Source organism: Phascolarctos cinereus, unplaced genomic scaffold (assembly GCF_003287225.1).
Source record: "Phascolarctos cinereus isolate Bilbo 61053 unplaced genomic scaffold, phaCin_HiC Scaffold_4;HRSCAF=312, whole genome shotgun sequence".
Lineage (NCBI taxonomy): Eukaryota > Metazoa > Chordata > Mammalia > Diprotodontia > Phascolarctidae > Phascolarctos > Phascolarctos cinereus.
Window position 1 is genome coordinate 316,844,567 of NW_027555847.1, and position 24,009 is coordinate 316,868,575.

Consider the following 24,009-nt stretch of genomic DNA (forward strand, 5'->3'; position numbering starts at 1 on the left):
GTTTAGTACCTAGGGGAAAAAGAAACAAAAACAAAACACCACAAACCTATAATTTGACAGCATACCTGAAATATTCAGTTGGAAGTGTATTGTCTGTTTTCTGTAGTGTCTCCTCTGGCATTTTATATGCTTCATCTATATTCTTAGGGGTAGCTCCTTCTCTTACTGTTTTCAGTCTGGCTGATCTCCTTAACATATATGAAGTTTCCATGACTGTATTAGTTTCCATGGAATTTAAATCCCTCTCTTTACTAGGCCCATCAAGGCAAGCAACATTTTGATGTGCTAAGGTTTCCTGTCCAAATGAACTTGGATCTTCTTTATCCTAAAAGAGAAAAGAGTCAGAGACATAAATAATGCTGAAAAATTGTAAAGAAAATCCTGAAAGAAAGCATGTATAATTTGGGTTTCCCCATTAAGAATAATTATGTTCTTTACAAGGTAAAACTTATGTGCACAGATGTACTTAAAAATACAAATATATTGCAAAATGTGCCAATACATGATATACATTTGAAAATATCAGAAAAAGCTCAGAGTAAGATAGACATAGTAGCAAGTCTTAAATTTCAAAAGGAATGGACTAGCGAAAGTAGGGTTACTATACATTCCTTTAATGTTATACAGCATCAAGTTGTAGGAATAAAAAGGGCAAGTACAGATAGAGAACTGCTTCACCCAGAGACACGTGTAGACTATACTAAATGCTATGATACAGAGGTTATCAAAGTATAGCCTGACGATTCATGGAGGATCCTTGAGATCCTTTTAGGGGGTCTTCAAGGTAAAAACTATTGTCATAATAATACTAAGATATTATTTGCCTAGTAAAATACTCTTCCTTTTCTAACCACATATCTATATAAGGCCAGATTTTTTTTCACGTACTTCAAGCAAACAACATATTGCAACAGACTGAATGCAGAAGCAGATATGAAAATGCAGCTGTCTTCTATTAAGCCAGACATTAAAGAGGTTTGTAAAAATATGTAAAACCGTGTTCCTAGTTATTTTGGAAAATATAGTTTTTTTCATAAAAAATATTGTACCATGAAATGAGTTTATTATTATAATTTAAAATTAATTGGAAAATATTTTAAATGTGTTTTAATTTCTAACATGGTAAATATCAATAGCTATAACCCATATAAACAAAAGCTCTTTAGAATCCTCAATAATTTTAAAGAGCATAACAGTATCCTGAACCCAAAAGTCTGAGAACTGTTCCTATTTCCAGATCAAAAGTTCATCCAACCTCAGATTTTAATTCTCACAGTAGCATCATGAGCTTCTTTATGTGAAAGATACTCTCTCACATACAAAAGACACTCTCTTTATATGAGAGCGGATACTCTCCTGAACCTGACTGCAAAGTGTGATCTGTGTCTCCTCGACAGAAAATCATGGCATCATACAACTCAGAATCATACTTTAACCTGGAAGGGGCCTTTGAGACCTTCTAGCCCAATGTCTTCATTTTACAGATGAGGACACTGAGGCCCAGGGAGGTTCAGTGACTTGCCTGAGGTCATACAGGTGATAAGTAGCAGAGCTGGGATTCAAACCCAGGTCTCCTGATCTCACATCCAGTATTCTTACTACTACACCATGCTTTCTCCCATTATCCATTATGGTTCTGTCATTCATGAATACATCTAAAGTCCAGGGGTGGAGAACTGTGGTCTCAAGGCTACATTTGGTGTGGTCTTTTGAATGAGGTCATGTTTTTACAGAACAAATCCTTTTATTAAGGGGATTTGTTCTGTGAAGTCTAGATTCAGTCAAAGGGCTGCACTTGAGGACCTAGAGGGCCACATGTGGCCTCAAGCCTGCAGGCTCCCCACCCCAAAACCAATCTTGAGCCCATTAACTCTATGGGGAATTGTACAAATAACTATTACTCTCTAGGAAACATGCGCCATGTTTCCCAGAGATGGTGCAGGCTAGTTTATCTCTACTCCACATCCAAAAGGACACATAGTTAATGTCTTTCTGAGCTCACAGGAGAAAATCCTGATCATAAATTCTCCTATTACTATCCAGTAGAAAGTGAACAATAAATTCTCACAGACATGTTGGTGAGAAAACTTCATTTATTCTCTTCTTGAATTTTTCCTTAGATCAAGTTCATTTATGGTCAGTGAAGAAAGACCTTTGGCTGGGGAAGCTTTTAACAAGCATCTTTGTTCCAATGCATCAGAGGCAGTATGGCAATGGCCCTATAAGGATGCTGATATTTAGTAGTGGAAGATTTTAATTTAATTTAGCTTACAGTAAATGTTTAATAAAGGGCTCGCTACTTTAACTTCTACAAAAGGTAAAATTCAAAGACTAAAACTTGCACTTACTTGCTGCATTGTTATATCCTTGAACAAAGGCTCGGCTAACTTGGGACCTTGTCCAAATGGCTGAAGAGAATGCTGAAATTCAAAATTCATTCCTGCTATTTGTGTACAATCATCATCTGTCTGAGAAATGTTAGGCTCTGTTCCTAAGCACCCATCCTCAGCACAGGGCCTACTGCCTCTTTCCATTCTTTGACAGATGGACTCCACCACAGATTCCGACAACGTGTTCAGGGCTGTCAGCAGCTCAGCTGGTAACGCATCATTTTTCTCATTTTCTTGAATGTCTTCTGACAGACCATCTTCCTGACAAATCAGCAAATGATCTAAAGGTGACATTGATTTGGGACTACCCAAATCACTCAATGGTTTCAACAACTCTCTAGTTTCAAATTTATTCACTATAAATGGGTATTTACCCAGAATACTTTCTGACAATCCTGAAGAGTCTTCTATCGTGGGCACCAACATTTCACAGGAACTATCTTCACCCCTGATTTCTCTCGAAGGCAATGCAACTTCCTTTAGAGACTCTGACAACACACTGGATCCCTCCAGCTTCTCTGATGATTTTTTCTTTACTTCTACCATGCCATAACTTGTAATAACAACACCTGAGAGTAGGCTAATTTCAGGGGAGTCACCTCCGTCACTTAATTCCTATGAATTCCAAATAGAAGTTCCAATATTACAGCACGAGCAAAAGAAGTATACAACTTCACCATAGTTCAACTCTTGCAGGTAAATACTAAAAAATACAGCTTACCCCACTCAAATACACACACATATACATACTCTAGCCCACATAGAGCTCTTCCTTCTCTCAAGTCATATTTTACTTATTGTCTGCTCCACACCATTTAGTACTTTTCTCCCCTTATTTTGTGGCCATGACTCATTTTGGACCCAAAATGGTAATACTCGTTTTGACCTCATACACAGGACTTGGCTGTAAATGACTCTGGACCAAGGGTGGGGAACCTTGTCTTCCTGTGCAGCCTTTTGACTGAATCCAAACTTCATAGAACAAATCCCCTTAAAGGGATTTGTTCTGTAAAACTTGGACTCAGGCAAAAGGCCACACCCAAGGATCTAGAAGGCCACATGTGGCCTCGAGGCCACAGGTTCCCCATCTCTACTCTGGACTATTTCCTAAAATTAAAACCCAGTCTCAAATCATGAAGATTTGCCAACAATGGAAATATTCAGAAGAGCACACTACAGACTTTCAGAGCTATTCCAAAAGAGAAGTTATAATTATATTTTTATTGAAGGTCTTACTACATGCAAAGCACTATGTTAGGCACTGTGAAGAATACAAAGAACACAGGGAATTCACAATCTAGTTGAGGAAACACATGAACAAGTTTATAACAATACAAAAGTTAAATAATGAATGCAAAAATATAAAGGAGGTCACAGAGTAGTATATGATTTACTGCCAAATGAATGGCAAGGACAACAGAATTATGGAACTTTAGAGCTGAAAGGCAGATCCAGTAGCTTGTGAGTGGTTTCAAGAGGCTTGAAGGAGAAAAGATTAGAGCTGGGCCCTGAAGGATGCATTGGGTTTGGGCAAACAGAGAGAAGTAGGGCAATATTCTAAACAGGGGCAATGGCAAGAGCTAACAGTCTCATTATGGGAGGGTAAGAGGACAGTTTGATTGAAACACAGAACTTTGGTAGGGGAGTAGAGAGAAATAAAGTAGGAAATGTGTTGCTACTAGATTGTGGAGGATGTTAAATAATTTGTCTCTCTGATGAAGTTTTAAGTTACTCCAAGGTGGGGGACACATATTATGTTTGTCAAAGTACTGAAATCATACTTGTTCAAGGAAGCAGCAGATTGTAATGGGAAAAGTCATAGGAGCTAAGTTCAAATCTAGGTTCCCCATATTTCACCTCTGTGACTCTAGTAAATCACTTAACCTTCCCGGGACTCAGTTCCTCATCTGTAAAATGAGGGGTTTGACTAGATGACCTCTAAGGTCCCACCTAGCCCTAAGCCTATGAGCTCATGATCATACAATAGACAGAAAAATAAACAAAGATGATCAATAGGTTGTAAAACAGAAAGGTTAGGAACCAGAATCACTTAGTCAAAAAAAAAAAAAAAAGCAAAGGCTCTACTGAAATGTGTATTCCAGTCTCATGCATTGAGCTAAACAGTACAAGTATTATTATCCCCATTTTAGGGGTGAAGAGTCTGAGGCTCAGAGAGTTTAAGTGATTTGTCAAAGATCATGTTGTAAGTTAAAACCAGGACTTGAACTCAGTGGTCTTTTCAAGTTACATGGTGAGGAAAATTTTCCTGATAGATTGTTGAGGAGTATAACTACAAATGTAATTACTACTAAAGTCTCAGGAAGCCATTTAAAAAGGATGACTTATCTTCTCTTTAGGATAATTTAGTTACTATACTACCTAAAGACAAGGAATAGACTAGATTCCCCTTAACAAGTTCCCTTTTGTTTTATTTTTTATTAATTTTTTTCAGTTAATAAGAATTTGTTTTTGTTCCCTTTCACTCCTCCCTCCCCCCACTGAAATAAATAAAAAGGAAAATAAAACCCTTGTAAAAATATACATAGTTAAGCAAAACAAATTTCATGAGATACTGCTGGGAAAACTAGAAAGTAATGACAGGAATTAGCCATAGCACCATATACCAAGATAAGCTCCAAAGGTCACATAATAAGCAAATTAGAAAAGCAAGAAAGAAATTGCCTTTCATATCTTAGGAAAAGGGAAGAGTTCATAAAACAAACAATGGATAGAGAGGATTATGAAGGATAAATTGGACAATTTTGATTACATAGAATTCAAAAGTTTTTGCACAAATAAAACCAGTAGCTAAGATTAGAAGGGAAAAATTAACTAGGAAAAATCTGTATTAAAAGCCTCTCTGATAAAGGTTTCATTTCCAAGATATATAAGAAACTGATTCAAATTTGTTATGTGGAGCCATGCCCCACATAATAAATGTTCTCTATTATCTCTATAAATCTGTACCATACATAGGGTAACCTAGGATGCACATACAGACTAACCTTTTCTGGCCTTTGTAGAAATCCAAGATCTTCTGCATCAAATCCTATAATAATAGCAACAGTTGGGAGGGGGGAGAAATAAAACTTTATTAAAGCATATGTATTTTTTATCCTTATGGTAAAACCTTATTCCCTCCCATGCCATTTCTGTTTCAGAAACCTTGGCAGGTTATTCTGGAATATTTTTCTTGGAACAGTCTGTCAACATGGAAGGAAGGAAGGAAGGAAGGAAGGAAGGAAGGAAGGAAGGAAGGAAGGAAGGAAGGAAGGAAGGAAGGAAGGAAGGAAGGAAGGAAGGAAGGAAGGAAGGAAAAAAGAAAGAAAGAAAGAAAGAAAGAAAGAAAGAAGAAAGAAAGAAAGAAAGAAAGAAAGAAGAAAGAAAGAAGAAAGAAAGAAAGAAAGAAAGAGAAAGAAAGAAAGAAGGAAGGAAGGGTTAGTCAGTTAAGGAAAGATTCACAACTATAAAGACAAAAGGGAGAGTAAATCAGGGAAAAAAACATAAATTTTGCCTAAATTAACCTCAAGCAATTTCAATTGTGTAGACTTGGCCTGACACCAACATAATTTCATCACATGAAACGAAAATACTTATTCAGTTCCAGTTTCTCCTTCATTATGGATATAATAAATGCCCAGTTCAGTTTGGCAGCCAGTAACACAGCTTGTACAAGCAGGATTCTATAGAATGACAAAAGGGAACTTAGCTGAATATCCAGAAGAATATGGGGCATATAGACTCTCTGGTCTTGCCCCACTTTATTCCCAGACATGTCCACTTTCATTCCTAGACATGTCCACTTTCAGGTACATTAGCTAGTAAAAATTAATATGTGTTATGGCTAAGTTATAGAAACTTAAGGATGACATTTTCTTCTTTTCCACATCTCTGAATTCCCACCACCATCAAGGCAAATATGTGATGGCCATTTTCAACTTGATAAGCATGAATTATGGACCAACTATGTACAAGGTACTGTGTTAGGTACTAGGAATACAATGATAGGTATGACACCGACCCTACTCTCAAAACATTTAAAATATGATAGAGAAAAAAGATGTACAAAAATAATGATACAAGAAAGAGTGATATCCTTGCATCACTTTCAGTTTGGGGGGGGGGCAAGGTGGAGCCAAGGAAAGCCATGGAGGAAGTAAGTTGGACTGAGTTGGACCTTGAAGGGTGGAAAATTTCAACATGTGAAGATTGGAAGGAATAGTAAGAGGAAATGGAAGGTAGATTGCCCTACAATCTACTCCAGCTATAGGAAATAGTCAGCAAAAGATAGAAAGCAAGATAAGAATGGGAGACAAAGGGTAGTAAAGTCTGGTTGTAGCACCACCATCAAATGGTGGCTATTGTGTACAGGTCCCCAGTGATTCTCTCTCGTTTCTCAAAGAATTTAGCACCTAACTAATCTGTCTTCCTCTTTTCCCCAACTAGGGGACTTCAACATCCATGCAGATGTACCTTCAAAATTCCTCACTTTCTAGTTCTTCAGTCTCCTTAAGTTCTATAACCTACCTCTTTACTCCAGTTCAGTGACACACATAGGGATAAGTCCCATAATGGGTCTCACCATTACCCAGAAATGTTCCATTTCTCTAATTAAAAATTCTGATATTCTTCTAACCATAAGCTATTATTATTCCACCTTACCCCTCCTAAACTCATTATTCAGCCTTATCTAATCCCGTAATTCCTCTACCCTTCTGAACTTTCTCAGGCCATTACCCCTATTCTGACTTTACATCACCCCCCCAACTCTGACCCTATAAATAGCCAATTACATCCTACACTGTTCTCTACTTTTGAAACCCTTTTACCCTTATCCTATCGCCATTCATTCCTTACAAAACCTCAGCTCTAGATTATTCCCTTCATCAGCCTCCTTTGCTCTGACTCAAGTGCTGCCAGACACAGCTGGAAACACTCATACAACTACGCTGACTGGGTATAAATGATAAGTTTATGTTACCTATTTTCAGCTGGGCCTTCACTGTACCAAGGCAATTATTTTATTTTTCACTGAATGCTTACATCATTCCCTACAAAATCTTTTCCTTATTTTCTCCTCAAAAGTACCCCACTTCTATCTGTCCCACTCTCTTTTTCAACTGAGGACTTTGCCTGGCCTCCTACTTTGCTGAGAAAATTGAGGCTATTTGACATGCAATTCTTCTCTTCATCTCTAAACCCCTGCCAGCATCCCCCAGTCTCTCTCCCTTTCCCCAGGTCTATGACAAGGAAGTGACCCTTCTTTCTAAGATCATTTCCTTTATATGTGCCCTTGATCTCATCCCTTCATGTCTATTATAGCAAATTGCAAACTCAATCTTCTCCTCTTTCCTCCTAATATTTAATCTCTCCCTACTTACTGTTTCCTTCTCTACTGCCTTAAAACATGGGGTGGGGGGGGGAGCAGCCAGGTGGAGCAGTGAATAGAGCACCAACCCTGAAGTCAGGAGGACCTGAGTTCAAATCCAGCCTCAGACCAAACACTTGACACTGACTAACTGTGTGACCCTGGGCAAGTCACCTAACCCCAACTGCCTAAAGACAAAACAAACAAAAAAAAAGTCCCAAAATCTCTATCCTTATAAAACATTCATTAAACCACACTATCACCTCAAGCTACTGTCTTACATCTTTTCTTTCTTTCTCAGTAGAACTCCAAGGAAAAGCTGCCTATGTTCACTGTCTAGATTTCTCTCCTCTCACATACTCTTCAGTTGTTTGCAATCTGGTTTCCATTCTCATCATTCAACTAAAACTGTTCCCTACAAAGTTACCAATGAGCTCAACTGCTAAATCTCATGGTCTTTTTCAGTCCTCATCTTTCTCATCCAATCTGCTGTATTCGACACTATCTACAACCCTCCCCTCCTGAATATTCGTTCTGTTCTCTCTGGTCTTTCATGATATTACCGTCTCCTGTTTTTTTCCCCTTTCTATATTCTCCTTCTGAGACTCCTTTGTTAGTTCGTCATCTGTATCATGCCCTTAAATGCAGGTATACCCCACAGCTCTGCCCTGGTTTCTTTTCTCTCTTCTCTTTGTACTCGCATAAGCTCAACAAGTATTCATTAAGTTCATCAGTTACCATGGGTTTAATTGTCATCTCTATGCCAATGACTCAAATATTTATCTAACTGGCTCCAGTCTCTGCATGGAGTTTTGGTCCCACATCGCCAATTGCTTATCAAACATTTGAAACTGGGGGTCCCGGAGACATCCTGAACTTAACAAGTCCAAAACTAGTTTCATTATCTTTCCCTCCCTCCTTCCAATTTACCCTTTTTCTGATTTTTCTTTTTTTGGGGTTGATGACACCACCTTTCTTTCAGTCCTCTAGGTTTTGTAACCTCAGCATTATTCTCAACTCCTCACTCCCACTCTCCCCACATATTTCTACCTTTACAATATCTCTCACATTCTACACTTCCTCCCTATTCACATAGCCAGTACTTTAGTCCCTCATCATCCATCACCCAGATTAATGGACCTTTCCACCTCAAGTTTCTCTTCATTTCAGCCCATCCTTAACACTACTGCCAAAGTAACTTTTCTCAAATGTAAATCTGATTGTGCCATTCCCCTACTCAACTAACTTCAAATTTTTCTCTTCCTTCAAGACATAGCTCAAGTACCACTTCCTACATGAAGCCTTTCCTGTTTTCAAATACTAGTGACTTCCTCTTGAACCTACCTTAACTTTAACTACTTATTTATATTGATTCTCCCTATATTTGTTCTGTATATACTTACATATGTCCTTGTTGTTTTCCCTATTAGGATATAAGCTCTTTGTGAGTATGGATTATTTAATTTATTGTACTTATATCCCCAGTGCCTAGCATGGTGCCTCTCATATAACAGGTGCTCAATAAATGCTTACTGAATGATAGTTGGAATGTAAAGTAATTTGGAAGGGGAGTAGTATGAGACAGATACAGAAATACAGGTTTTTGTATAATCTGGGAGGTGCATTGGGAAGATCAGTAATATTTTTATATTCCTCAATTTTCTTTCAGTTTGCACTATATCTAAATAGCCAAAGTGAAGCAGTGAGACACAGTTTCCTACTCAAAATCAGAACCTATTCTTTCAACGAACAGAATACCAGATATTTCTCCAGATAATCTCAATTGCTCTGTAAAGTGTTCTCCAAGGCACTGAATTAAGTGTGTAAACCTTTTGTTTATTTTCCTTTGGCCTGAGAAGGTCAGCTTCACTGTGCTGTTGCTCCTCTAAATGTATTCTTCTTTTTCCCTTCACTGCACTACACAGAATCAGCTCAGAAAATTAGCTGAGAGGCTAATGACTACGACACTTTCAATCAGAGGCATGAGGAGTGACAAGCTATGGGGAGCAGTCACCTATGAATCTTGCTTAAATATTCTATGTGTTTAAGGACAACACTAACTGCAACTCGGCTCACTAAAAAAAAGTCCTCAAACATTTAGTGATGTGAGAAATACTTTTCTAAAAATTTAATAGCTGTTCTATCTGTTATAATAGTCTTTAACTCTGAATTTTACCTTTGGGTTTCCGTATCTGTAAAGTAAAGGAGTTGGACCAGATGCTAATAGTGGACATTTATATAATGCCTTAAGATTTGCAAAGCATTTTATATACATTATCTCATTTGACCCTTAAAATAATTCTGTGAGGTAATAATACTAAAGATATTATTATTCCCATTTTACAAACAAGAAAATATCCTTAAAGAAGTAATGTGACTTGCTGAGGAGCACAGAGCTAGAAAATCCTAAGTCTAAGTCCAGTGTTCTTTCCTCTATCTCATGATGCCCAAGCTCCATCCCAGCTATGACATTCTGGATTCTGAACACTGCATATGAATCATATGCTCACTAGTTCTGCTCTTACTCTCTTCTCATCTTCTCTAAATAGTTAAAAAGAAAGAGCCCTCAAAGGCACTGACTTTCTGCCCTGACTCTCTCTAATAATTACTACCAAAATAATTATGTGTTAATAATTCATGCTTTAGACTCAAATGTTCTATATACCACATATAAAATCATTTGCAATAATTTAATATTATTATTTTTCAAAAAATAGTATTTGTAGGAAATTCCAATTTCCAGGCTAGAAAAGCTCATCAATGTACCACGTAGAAAATAAAGGAAGAAAAACAATATTTTAAATGCTTTGCTTTATTCAAAATTTAAAGGATGAATGATATCCTCAGGTACTCTCTGAGGGTTCAGGAGGGTACTCCCTTCACTAATGGAGCATGTGACACTATTCTAAGCCTTAGTCAATGGTTTTCCTGAATTTCTGTGACTGAAAGCATTCACTACCTGGTTGCCTACCCTCTCTGTAGCTAGACTGGCCCTCTGGGGGCAGACACCCAATCTGTCACTAGGCCCATACCTGAAGATTTTCCAGCTTGGTAAAGCTTTCCAGAGCTTGTGCCCTGTTGTCATTGCCTTTGAGACCCTTAGGTCACCTACACATCACAATGAGACTTTAGGGTAGTATTTCAGTGAAGGCTCTTCTTTGCCAAGATTCTTGTTTAAAAAAAAATATACATTTTTCATCACTTAAGATGGAGTTTAAGATGGAGTACACATAAGGACATTACACTTGTGACATAATTCAGAAGTGCCAAATATGTACATTTAAAATGAAATTATCAGTCAGTATTTTAATTTTTAAAAACGTATTTAATTTTTAAAAAACCACTTTTTAAAGGCCAGCCAATTTAACTATTTTATTACAAACATATGCCAAATGCAGTCACTAAATGTAAGAGTATATGGAATTCATGGTTCAATCCAGCAGCACAGAATCATGGATATTCGAGAACTGGCTTTGGAATTGGGGAGACCAGGTTAGAGACTCACTTCTGATATAGACTGGCTGGGTGACCTGGGAATCAGGGCAGGTCACTTATACTCCTGGTGCCTCAGAAAAAAATTCTCAGACTGTAAGTTGCAGAGCACGCGCTGATCAGTTTTGGTTTTCTCTTCAGGAGTTCCCTATACTAATGAAATCACTGTTCTGTATCCCCCAGATAGGAATGATCTCTGACCTTTGAGTATGTAGTGAGGTGCATATCTGAAGAGGAATCAGCTTTAGAAACCAACAGTGAAGAAATGCAATTTGTCTAGCTGAAAGGAACAGAAGAGATGCCCTGCTTCAGGAACTGTAGTCCAGTCAAACTGGCCTTCCTGTTCCTTACATCTGCTCTTTCATCTCCCATCTCCATAACTTTGTAAAGGCTGTCCTCTATGCCCAGGATGCCCTCTATTCTTGCCTGCACTTCTCAGAAACCTGAGTTTTCACAAAAGCACAGCTAAATGCATAAAACTTCAAAACCTACATAAGACTTTTTTTTATTCTCCCAGACTTATTAGAATTTCTTCTCTGAAATTACCTAGTATTTATTTCATATGAACCCATATTGTGCATGTTATCTCTTCTGAGAAAATATAAGCTCCTTAAGGGTAGGCACTGTTTCATTTCTTTCTTCATTTCCCCATTCCTAGAACAATGCTTGGCACAGACTAGAAGCTTGATATGCCCTGAGGCAATAAAATTTTGTGGTTTTCTCTAGCCACATAAGCTCAGGGTAGCAGAGCACCACAAAGTGACACCTTCTACATGTATAACATGTTTAGTGAACTAGAACACAACATGCTTTTAGCTTTAAAAGTGCAGTGAGGGTGTTGACAATAGTGTCCCAACAGCAGCAGCAGACATTAATGGGTCACATGGAGAGGGCCATTGGAGGTGTGAAAGATTCAAGGCATGGAGGAGGGAACTCTGTTCCTCTTCTGACATGGAGGAGGGGAAGAACCAGGATGAGGCAGAGAAATAAGCTTATTAAACCATAACCTCACTGAGAAAAGGATCATGGCTTATTCTTTATTATCATTATTATTTTGTATCTTATCCCCACTCCTCCACTCCCATGGTGCCTTAGACACAATGAAGTACTCAATAAATATTTTTGTCTGGATGCATGAAAAATATTATGGCTAAGGCTTTTTTGCTGCCTCAAAATTATTCTGATATGACTGTCAAGGACAGAAGCTGAGGGGAAAGCAGGGACAGTTCAAGTTGTACATAATGTATACTATACACTCTCCTATAATCCACACCCCTCAATACACTGTATGGATTACAAGTTCCTTGAGGACAGGAACTGGTTTTTGGTTTTGGGGGGTTTTTTTGGAGGGGGGAGAAGGAGGGGAGGTATCTGTGTCTTCCATACTTAGTTCAATACCTGACACACGCTAGGCACCTTATAAATGCTTGTTGATTGATTCCTCAAGGCATCCTTTCGTGCAGGATGGCAAAACCAAAAGTATTCTAAATAAATCCACCCAACGCTTCTATAGTTAGACAAAGTCAAACTTAAAGTTCCTGTAAACAACATACCTGCAGGGTAATTGTGATCATTCTGCCATTCAGAGTCCAGCACCTGATCATCTTGGGGGCCTTTTTCAGTGAAGAGTGGGGACTTCATTTCATCCCTAAAAGACAATGAACAGTAACAATGGTTATTCCAATACAATATCAAGAGGATTTTCCATTTAAAGAATTATTGAGCCTTACTTTTCACTCTATTACTTCACCAGTTTATTTCCATTTCCATTTTAAGTGATTGTCAAAGTGGAGGAGAATATCAAACAAATATTTAGGGATGGTGTAAACAAACAAGATCAAATCATTCAGGCCCTAAGGTTTTTTGGTTGTTTTTCTTTCTTTTTTTCTTAAAGGGACATTCCTCACCACCTACCTACACCTCTATTCTGAATGACCAGTTTGGCTATCTATGGGCTACCAAAAGCTGGGTGTATTGAAAAGTCACTGATGATACAAAAGTTCACCTTAACAATACAGAATAATAGGATACAAAATAGAAACTAAAAGAAGCAGAAAAGAAAGAAAAATAAGTGATAAAGTTAATATACAAGTTAGATCATCTATCCCTGGAAAATTGAGAGTTAAGAGAAAAAGTAACCAGTATATTGCTCTGTCAACCTAATGTATAATGTAAAGGCAATACAGCAGCCTTTTGTTCTTACTGTTTAAATAAATAGCTGACACTTCTATAATGCTCTGTGGATTACAAGGCACCTTATATTTGTTATCTCATTCGCTCCTTACAACAAGCCTGTGAGGTAGTTACTCTTATCACCGTCATTTTTCAGATAAGGAAACTGAGGCTGAGTTAAAGTGACTTACCCAGGGTCACACTGCAAGGATTTGAGACAGGATTTGAACTTATGTCTTACTGACTTCAGGTGTAGCACTCACTCCCCAGCTGCCCTGGCATCATGCACCAGACACCCTTCAAACTCTGCTACATTTGAAGTCCTAAGGAACTGAGTCTGAATTCTATCTCTGCTACTTACCATGTGACCTTGAACAAGTCATTACAAATCTCTGAACTTCAGTTTTCTTATGTACAAAATGAAGAAATTAGCTGAACTAAATGATGGCTAAGATTCCTTCCAGTTTTATATCTATTAAACTATAATCTTAATAGTATTATTAAGCAAGTGAAACAAAACATACATTCTTCTCTATGTATAGAAATGATGCTTTTAAATAGTCTTGATATAGAACATTTGTCTACTCACTGACAATAATAATAGTAACTAGTATTAAGTTGTGATAGATAAATAGGAAATAATATTGATTTTTTTAATATTCACATAAATATGGCTTCCTGTGGAAAGGCAGACTGGTAGGAAAAACATACTGCAATGTCTTCTTTTGACAAGACTGAAAATAACAACAAAAAAATTGTGACCAATTGGCAGAATAAAAGAAATCCTCATAGTCTTTCACCTTACTTTCCTAATATCCAAGTCATGTGAAATTTACATTCACTAAATTCTATTAATTCCTTCTTCATTCTATACTCCAAGTTCCATTGGTTTTTATAACACAAAGGGGAGGGACACTCATATGGCTGACAGAATGGCAAATTTGTGGAATTTGGGGAAGAGGAAAGGCAACTTGGAAGTACATAACCAATCATGGCCAATTATTCCTTTGGTAATATACCCTAAAAGCATCATCAAACAATTTTAAAGTTATTTTCTCAAATATTTATTGGATTATTATTTCTCATTATGAAAAAAATGGAAACACTTTAAATGTTCAACAGATGGAGAATGGCCAAACAAACTTGTGACATCTGAATATAATGAAATACTATAATGACTAAAAGGAATATAAAGAAGATGCTATCTAGTTCTAGTTCACCCCAAACCCTGCCCTCCCATTTTACTGATAAGGAAACTGAGTTCCAGGAACATTGTGACTTGCCCAAAATGTAGTAAGGGTCAGACCCTTACATGTAGTAAGGGTCAGAGGCAGAATCTGAAAACCAAATGCTCCACCTCAAGACTGTGAATTCATTGTTTTCTTTTTTTCTATTTGTATCCCCAAGGCTTAATATAGTGCTTGGTATATAAAAACGCTTTTCATTCATTCATTCATAGGAGTATCCAACATAAATGAGGTCGAATATAATTGAAGAGGGACTTTTTCTACTCACTGTGTTAGAGCTTGAGACAATTCAGTTTCACTTCCCCCTTCACAGAGCTGAAAGAAATGGTAGTTTTATCTTCTTAAAGAATGTACATCAAATTTAAAAAAAACTTAAGATTTTATTTTTTAAGCCTTTTACTCTTGTTTTACTGTTACTTGGCATCTCTGTACTGAGGAGTTCTTGGGGGCTAGGAAGGAAAAGGGGCAAGTGAGTAAAGGATGTCATTTGATTTTAACTCAGCCATTTCAGTTCTGAGTATCCATCCTACTCATGTTTGCCAAGCTCTCCCAGTTATCTCCTCTTGTGGCTAAAAGATCTAGACAACTGAACTGTATTAAGCTAAAACTTCATATTATTATAAACATGGTAATGAAATCTTTTAATGCTGACAACATTTAATTACATAGCATGTGTCAGAATTGTATGGGTTGGTGGGGTTAAATGTGCCCAGTTTTCAGGAGCATACTATGAAATTTATCATTCTGTCCATTTCTAAATAAGGGATATATTATAAAACGTTTTCTTAATGTACCATAAAACACCTCTTCAGGTATTGCTTTTAGCAATATTACACTGTTCCTCCATTCCTAAGAAAAGTCATTATTTTAAATGCCAAAAAAGATCAACAGAAAAAGACTTTTGTTTAAGGATGTCCTGTCTTTGGGTTACCTGGATAAGGCCATGGCATCACAAAAATAAAGCCACTGTGACTATAAACATCTAAGTACCTCCTGAGCAATATTAAATAGAACCATGAAAACAAGCAATAAAATCACATCAGCTCTGTATCTGTGCAAACTTCTCTCTGTTTCAACATATATGGGAACGATACTCCTTTCCATGACTCTAGGTTCATATCATCACTTCTACAAGACTTGTGACTTGAATTTTTCTGAGTGGTCCCAAAAGACCAAATCAGATGTCTCCCACCTGTCTGAAGATTCTGTTCTCATTTTAAGTTACTGCCTCTTCTGCTGTCTCTTTTAGCGATATTACATTGCTCCTCAGCTCTGGAGAAGTCATTACTCTCTTAATTCCCTGTCAGCTGGACTTTTACAGCCAAAAAGGATTGTCCAGAAAAGACTTCTAACAAGGCATATTTATAAAATGCTACCAGAAACCTCAGAGGTCATATAAGACATACATTTACAATTCTATAATATTTCAGCCATCTTGTAGGAGTTGCCCACTTGCTAGAAATCAGTTACTTTGTTGAATCTTAATTACTCACATGACCCTTATCTGCATAGAGATATAAAGTATAAAAATATAAAGTAAAAGTAAAAAGCATAAAAGATAATGTAGATAACAAGCTAGCGTCAAAGGAGATAACTTCTGCCAATAGCTTCCTTTTTTTCTTTTTCCATAGACAGAAACATTCTCCTTCATGGCTGAAATGTCTACATTTGTTCTTAAGATTAAGGAAGAATTTGCTCAGCAACCTATTTGTTAATTTTAGGATAACAGAGACAAATGTGATTTTAGACTTTTAATAAGAAAAACCCTTCTAATTTTCCACTCTTTTTTTTATTAGAGAATACTATTTCAAACTTAAATGTCTAAAATTCCATTTTCCAGGGGCAGCTAGGTGGCAGGGTGAATAGAGCTCTGGCCTTGGAGTCAGGAGGACCTGAGTTCAAATACAGCTTCAGACACTTGATACTTACTAGCTCTATGACCCTGGGCAAGTCACTTAACCCTGACTGCCTCAGCAAAAAAATAAATAAAGTTCCATTTTCCACACAGTACATGTTTTTAAACAATGATATTCATTGCATAGTGTGGGTATAATATTCACTTAAGATTTTTCAATGTAAATGATGTATAACCAAATGTAAAAGAATTCTAGTTAGTAAATAAACATGTAAACATATATACTTTCCTGCTTCCTTGCCTAGGGAACTATTTTATGCCCCCAAACCAAAACTTACCTGTCCAAATACCCACCTCCCAGGAAGATGACTCGGTGTGCTGATCTTTGGATAAAATCATGCTTAAGTGTTACTGATTTAAAGTCTTATTTAAAGACTAGGGATGGTTACATTTTCAGAGGATTACTAAAGACAGTACAATGCCTGGCTAGGCACTAAATAAATGTTTATTTCCTTCCTTCCTCTCTAGTCATACCCCTTAAAACATGCCTAGCATATGTTTCATATATAGATTAGGCCAACTTTGACCTTGAGAGGGTATAAGAATAAAAATCATGATAACCTAATATCACTCCCATCATCTTTATTCCTCCTCTTCTCTTAACAAAGAGAAAAAGAGAAAAATAAGGAGTATTTCACAATCTTATTCTACAACAAGTTTTCTCAAAGTGATAGCAGAGAACAAGTTTACACAAAGTAATCTTAGAGAATGGAATGAAAAAGAATAGAGGGACAAGAAGAGGCATAACTAGGGTAGGGTGATCAAGGCTTGGCCCTAGGACTTTGAAATTTAGAGGGCAATGATAGCACTTTCGATGTAGCTTTGAAAAAATTGAGCATAATACTCAGTTAACAAAAATAATTGTTAAAATGAGGAGCTTTAGGAGTTTCCTCCCCCAAGTAGCCATATCATAGACAAACTCATCCTCAGTTTGACCCCACTCCCAGGTAGTAGCTTTCCTAAAAGTCTCTTCCAGTGTTTTGGAGGACCCTTCCTTTTAATAGTGGTCACATCCCAAGTGATCTCCTCCTCAACCTCCTCCCCAACCCTGGCAAACGTTTTCTGTCCTGGCTACAAAGACTGGTTATGGCTCTGGAAGCCAGAAAATTGAGTAAGAGGGAAGGGGGACAAGAACAGGAAAGAATGCAGGCATTTTCACTCTCCATTTTCCCTCTCCATTTTCCATCTTAAGAGAAAATACCAACTGGAGCTTCAAAACATTAATCAGTGACATTTCAGCAACAGTCCTACATGTCTATAGTAATAAAAATCTCTTTACATACTGGGTTTATCATGTGCTTATTCATCTGCTCTTGGAGATATTCTTTGAGTTTGTACACAAGACGAATCTCTGGAGAGGATGCTTCTAGAATGACACAAACACAAAACCATTTATAGCAGTGTGGTTGCTTTCTTCTTACAATGACCCAAGGAGTTCATCACAACTGCCAAGTACTTTAAAAACTCATTCTGTAATTCATGATTTGTTAACTGTCACTTTTCTATGACCAAATTTTAGTCATTGACTAAGAAGACACATATAAACAAAAGTGAAGCCTTAGCACTTAATTTTTCCGTTGTAGTAAATAAAGGTGTATGAGCTGTGTCCTTCAATATTTGAAGATTTATTCCTCAGAGGAAACTGTGTTTGGGCTCTATTTTGGGGGCTTAGTTCAAACTCCAAACATACATTAGCATAGATATTTATTTAAACACTTCTATACTCTAAAAACCCAAGATTTCATCATTCTGGGTACCCTTCCATGAATACAGGCTACAACTCCTATGCCTTAGCACAGTGGTTCTCAAAGTGTGAATTGGGGATACTTAGGAGTCCCCAAGAACCTTTTAGTGGGTCCATGAGGTGAAAGCTCTGTTTATAATAATACTAAGATGTTTTCATTTCTAATATAGTAAATATGGGTAGCTATAATCTCCATAAACAAAGTATTTGATGGGGAAAGGGCACAATGATTTTTTTAAGAATGTAAAGGGGTCCTGAGACTAAAAAGTTTGAGATCCACCACATTAGCAGTTAGGGCATCTCGGTGGCACAGTAAATAGATGGCTGGGCCTAGAGTCAGGAAAACTTGAGTTCAAATCTGGCAATTTATTAACTGTGTGACCCTGGGCAAGTCACTTAACCCTGTTTGCCTCAGTTTTCTCATCTGTAAAATAAGCTGGAAAAGGAAATGGCAAACTACTCCAGTATCTTTACCAAGAAAACCCCAAAAAGGAGTCACAAAGGGTTAGCCCCAACTGAAAAATGACTGAACTGACCTTAGCAGTTGGTCTGAGTTGTTATGACGGAAAAAAAAAAAAAACATTGGTCAAAACTTCTCATAATGTAGAGGAGAAAAAATCAAGTCTCTAGTCTTCTTGAATGATAATGGCAACATTTACAGGTTAAATCACTAAGCTCAAATGTCACCCTCTGCTGATGGCCTTTCACTATGGCCCCTAGCTGCTAGTCCTTTCTCTGAGGCTATCTTCCATCTACTCAGTTGTTTTTATTTTTTATTATCGTACTTCCTCCTCTATTACAGTATAAAGCTGTTAGGGTGAAGAACTATGTCACTGTTGTCTTCGTATCTCCCAGTGCTTAGGACAGCACCTAGCACAAGTATCCAGTGAATGCTTGTGATTGATTAGTAAGAATCCCTATTGAGGAGGAAAACTTCAGAGGACACAGTATCTTCACATTACACATAGGAAAAATCTCCCCAGCGTGTTTGTTACTTGGAACAGATGTTAGGAGATCAACATGATAGTAGTACCCAGCCAATATATACCAGGCGTTCTTTGTTCCCTTGGGGGGAAAAAGGCAGGGGAAGATCTATGTAGGAGTGTGCTCAAACCGCTACCAAAGGCTCTGAGGGCCACTGTTAAATTTTCAATGTGAGCATTTATACCTCAGAAATCTCAAAAACTAATCAGGACTTGATGTTTTTTTGTTTTGTGAATTGCCTAAAGAAAGTTAAGGGAAAAGTGTTAATGATACATTTTAAACTTTAAAATGTGTCATAAATAATTTTTTAAACATTTACCACTTCACCCCATCATCTACTCTGCTCCACCCTACATCCCATCCAAAGGTCAGTCTGAAGGCTGAAAATGTTAAAATACCTATCACATTATAAAAAGTTATACACATAAAACTGCTGACTGGTATTCTATCATCTTGGGATATGCATTCAAAAGAGTACACCACTGAGACATTTCAGCATAAGGTGTAAATCCAGCCAAGTACAGAGTTGGCATTGGGTCAAAAGTCAGCAATCTGCTTAGCTCTTAGATGACCCTAGTTGAGCACTCTGAAATCAAGTGCCACTCAAAGGCATAGACAGGGAGGAAGGGTAAAACTGTGAGGCAAAGAAAAAATAAGGGACAAAAGAAAAATTCATGTGATAAAACTATAGTGTTATGAAAAATTGACACTGGACAAATCACTTTGCCTCTGTCTGCCTCAGATTCCTCATCTGTAAAATGGGGATAATAATAGCACTCATCTCTCAGGGTTGTTATGAGGATCAAATTAGATAATATTTATAAAGTGCTTTTTATAAACATTAAAACACGATATAAATGCTAGCTATTATTATTATTACTCTTTTGTCTTTTCAGCAGGTACAAACCATGTCTCCCCCTTTATCTTCTACCTCTAGCTCAGGAAATAATAATCAAATCAATACTGCCATTCCTGGAAGAAATGTTTCAATCACTTGCTAAACTACTCCACTTACCACCCATACATTGGACTTCCGTGACCAAAACATTCTTCCCTTGTCACCATGCTTCTATACTGGTTGTCCTCACTTATCAGAATGTAAGCTCCTTGAGGACCTCCATCATTAAACACAATGCTTAGCACACAGCACTTAATACTTTTTTATACATTCATTTTTCCTGTGGCCAGTACTTAGAAAATTATATTCATACAAAAGATATTATGATAGTGTTGTGAAAGGAGCTCTAGACCTGAAGTCAGGAAGACCTGGCTTTGGGTCCTGATTATGACTCTTAGTATCTATGTAATCCTGGGCAACTCACTTAACCTCCCTGAGTCCTAATTTTATCACTTGAAAAATAGGGATAATATTATTTGTATTACCTGCTTCACAAGGTTATTGTGAGAAGGGTTCTATTGGCCCTTAAAGTAGCATGTAAATGTGTATCATTATTTCTCTAGGTATTCATAACATGAAACTGGCTTTAAAAAAATGTTTAGATACTATACCCACCCCATAGTTCTCTACCTTCCGCAATTCTATGCAAACTGACCCTGTTCTACTTGGGTATAGCCATAGAAAAAAAATTAACTTTCTTTTTACTGTTCAGTCTGTTTCTTTTCTCTACAGAACTGGCACTTCTCACCAATGCCAACCTCTTTACACATACCCTCAATCCAATCTGCTCCAAATTTCTCCAGCATGTTGCCCCCACAAGTATTCTCTCTTTCCCCATCTTCAATATCACACTATCTTGTAGATCCTTCCTTCCTTCATGCCTACAAATATGACAGTTTCATCCATCTTTAAAAAAAAAACAACATCTCTCTATATCCTACCATTTCCTCTATTATCTGTCCCTACTTTCTCAGGCAAACTCCTTTAAAGACAAATGGGTCTACTAATACTCATTACTTCCACTTCCTCTCCTCTTCCAAAACCTGTGTAGTCTGGCTTCCAACCTCATCACTCAACTGAAACTGCTCTTGCCAAAGTTATTCATGATCTCTTAAAGACTAAACTGGACGGCTATTTCTAAATCCCCATCCTTTCTGACCTCTTTGCAGTATTAGATGTTGTTGATCACACTCTCCTCCCAGAAACTCTCTTCTTTCTAGGTTTTAGAAACATTACTCTCTCCTGATTCTTGTCCTACCTTTTTGTCTACTCCTCAGTTTGCTGGCTTATCATCCATATGATGGCCCCTAACTGTGGATTTACCCTGAGATTCTGTCCTAGATCATCCTTTCTTTTCTCTATATGCTATCTCACTTGATCTCATTGGCTCATATTTTCCTCATTTATAAATAGCACCTTCTTTACAGGGTTTGTTGTGAGAATCAAATGAGTAATCCTATATAAAGCACTTTGCAAACTTTACATCACTATAAAAATGCAGCTATGATTACGATTATTATTAACCATCAGATTTAGCCCTAGCTTCTTTCAAATCCTGTAACATGAGCTGCCTAGTGGATGTTACAGGTTGAAAGTCCCATAGACATCTCAAACTCAGTATGTTCAAAATATAACTCATCTTTCCTTTCAAAACTGTCTTTCTTTCAAACTTCCATATTTCTCATACGGGGTACATAACATTGGATTTTCAGGCACCCAGGTTCAAAACTTCAGTATCCTCAATGATTTACTTGTCCCACATATCTAACAAAATTTGCCAAATCTTGTTATTTCTAACTCCACAGTAATATCTCTCACATCCATCCCCTCTCCCTACTCACAGAGCTGCCCCCACCCCTCATTCCTGGCTCAACATAGCCCTTATCACCAGGACTACTTCAAAAGCTTCCTAATTGGTCTCCCTGCCTAATGCTTCTCACCATTCCAATCCATCCTCCAAATGGCTGTTAAAGTGATTTTCTTAAAGCATAGTTCTGACCATGTCACTCTCCTACTTAATAAACCACAATAGCTCTTTACAGGGTAGCTAGGTGGCAAGGTAGATAGAGCCTTGGGCTTGGAATCAGGAAGACTCATCTTCACGAGTTCAAATCCTGCCTCAGACACTTACTAGCTGTGTGATGCTGGGCAAATTACTTCACTCTGTTTGCCTTGGTTCCTCATCTGTAAAATGAGCTGGAGAAAGAAATGGCAAATCACTCCAAGTGTCTTTGCCAAGAAAACCCCAAATGGGGTCATGGAGTCAGAAAAGACTAAAACAATAATAGCTCTCTATCGCCTCAAGGATCAAATACAAACTTTGACATTTAAAGCCCTTAACAACTTATCCTCCTCGTTTCCTCTCAATCCTTATTTATATCTCAATACTTACTTTCCCTTCCATACTCTAACATCCAGAAAACTGGCATTCTTACCGGTTCTCACGCAAGGTACTTAAATCTCCCAACTCAAAATCTTTACACAGGTTGACTACCTGCCCCCAATGCCTGGGATTCACTCCCCCTCCTCACTCTCACCTCTCAGAATCCCTAGCTTCCTTCAAGGCTCTGCTAAAGTGCTGTATTCTACATGAAGCCTTCCTGACAACTCCTATGCCTTCCCTCAACAAAAAAAACCATAGATAGATAGATAGATAGATAGATAGATAGATAGATAGATAGATAGATAAAATCACATTTACATAATTTTTCATACATACATATATCTTTTCGTATACACCTATATACATACACGTTGTCTTCCCATCTCATTTGTTAAGTCCCTTGAGCACAGGAATTGTTTCACATTTGTCTTTGTTGCTCTAGTTCCTAACACAGTCCTGGGGATGTTGTAGAAATTTAATAAATGCTTGCTAATTGCTTGATTAAATATTATTTTGATAGGCATTCATAGTATAGTTGAAGAGATGAATGAACAAACTAGAACAGCAGTTAAGAGGTTAGAAACAATTTTATGACTTTTTCCATGATTCCTTAGGAATCACACTTTTGAATGTCAAACTAGAATTATATTAGTTAGGAGGTAAGGGATATAAAGATGGGCTATCTGTCCCAGACATTAAAAACGCATTTAAAAAGTTAAGATAACTATATGACTAAAATAAAGATAAACTTAATCTCAATTATTCTGCTTCCAGTATAGCCTCATTAAGATGGCTGTCAACATAAACATAAAGAGTATGGGGAAAAATTATGTGCTATGTGGGGCAAAAAACCCCCAAAAACCTGAAGGCTAGTAGTTAACATTTATCTAAAGTTACTTATCTATTTGTGACATTTATATGATACTTATCTATTTATGAGGCAGCTAAGTAGCCCAGAAGGCTGGGGCCTGGAATTAGGGAGATCTGAGTTCAAATGCAGCCTCAGACACTTACTAGCTATGTGAGCCTGCTTTAGTTTCCTCAAATGTGAAAAATGGGAGATAATAACAGCACCTACCTCATAGGTTGTCACAAAGATCAAATGAGATATCTGTAAAGTGCTTAGCACAATGCCTGGTATATAGTAGGTGCTACATAAATGCTTATTTTCTCCTTCCCATATAACAGTTTTTGTATAGTTTTTCACTAACATATGATACTTTTATAAATCTACATTTAATATACTCAGAATTTTTACATGAAAGGCCTCCTCCTGGCATAAAGGGCTCAGGTACATTTGCAGCTCTACTTCTCACTTGTTCGGCTCATTGTCTCCACCCAGATGGAAACTAAGAACTTCAGTATCAGGTATTTTCCCAAGAGTAGTCATCAGTTCCCTTTAAAAGCACTCAGAAT

At 37.4% G+C, this 24,009-nt stretch overlaps 1 protein-coding gene across 1 annotated transcript in view; it reads right to left on the reverse strand.

The window, feature by feature from the left end:
• Positions 1-24,009, reverse strand: part of ANKRD31 (ankyrin repeat domain 31) — a 183,365-nt gene that overhangs the window by 150,994 nt on the left and 8,362 nt on the right. The window contains exons 3-8 of the mRNA XM_078153158.1: positions 17,868-17,950; positions 14,938-14,984; positions 12,804-12,898; positions 5,396-5,439; positions 2,349-3,005; positions 66-325 (exon numbers count right to left, since the gene is read on the reverse strand). Coding sequence (XP_078009284.1) covers positions 66-325; positions 2,349-3,005; positions 5,396-5,439; positions 12,804-12,898; positions 14,938-14,984; positions 17,868-17,950 — 1,186 coding nt within the window. The remainder of the gene's footprint in view (positions 1-65; positions 326-2,348; positions 3,006-5,395; positions 5,440-12,803; positions 12,899-14,937; positions 14,985-17,867; positions 17,951-24,009) is intronic.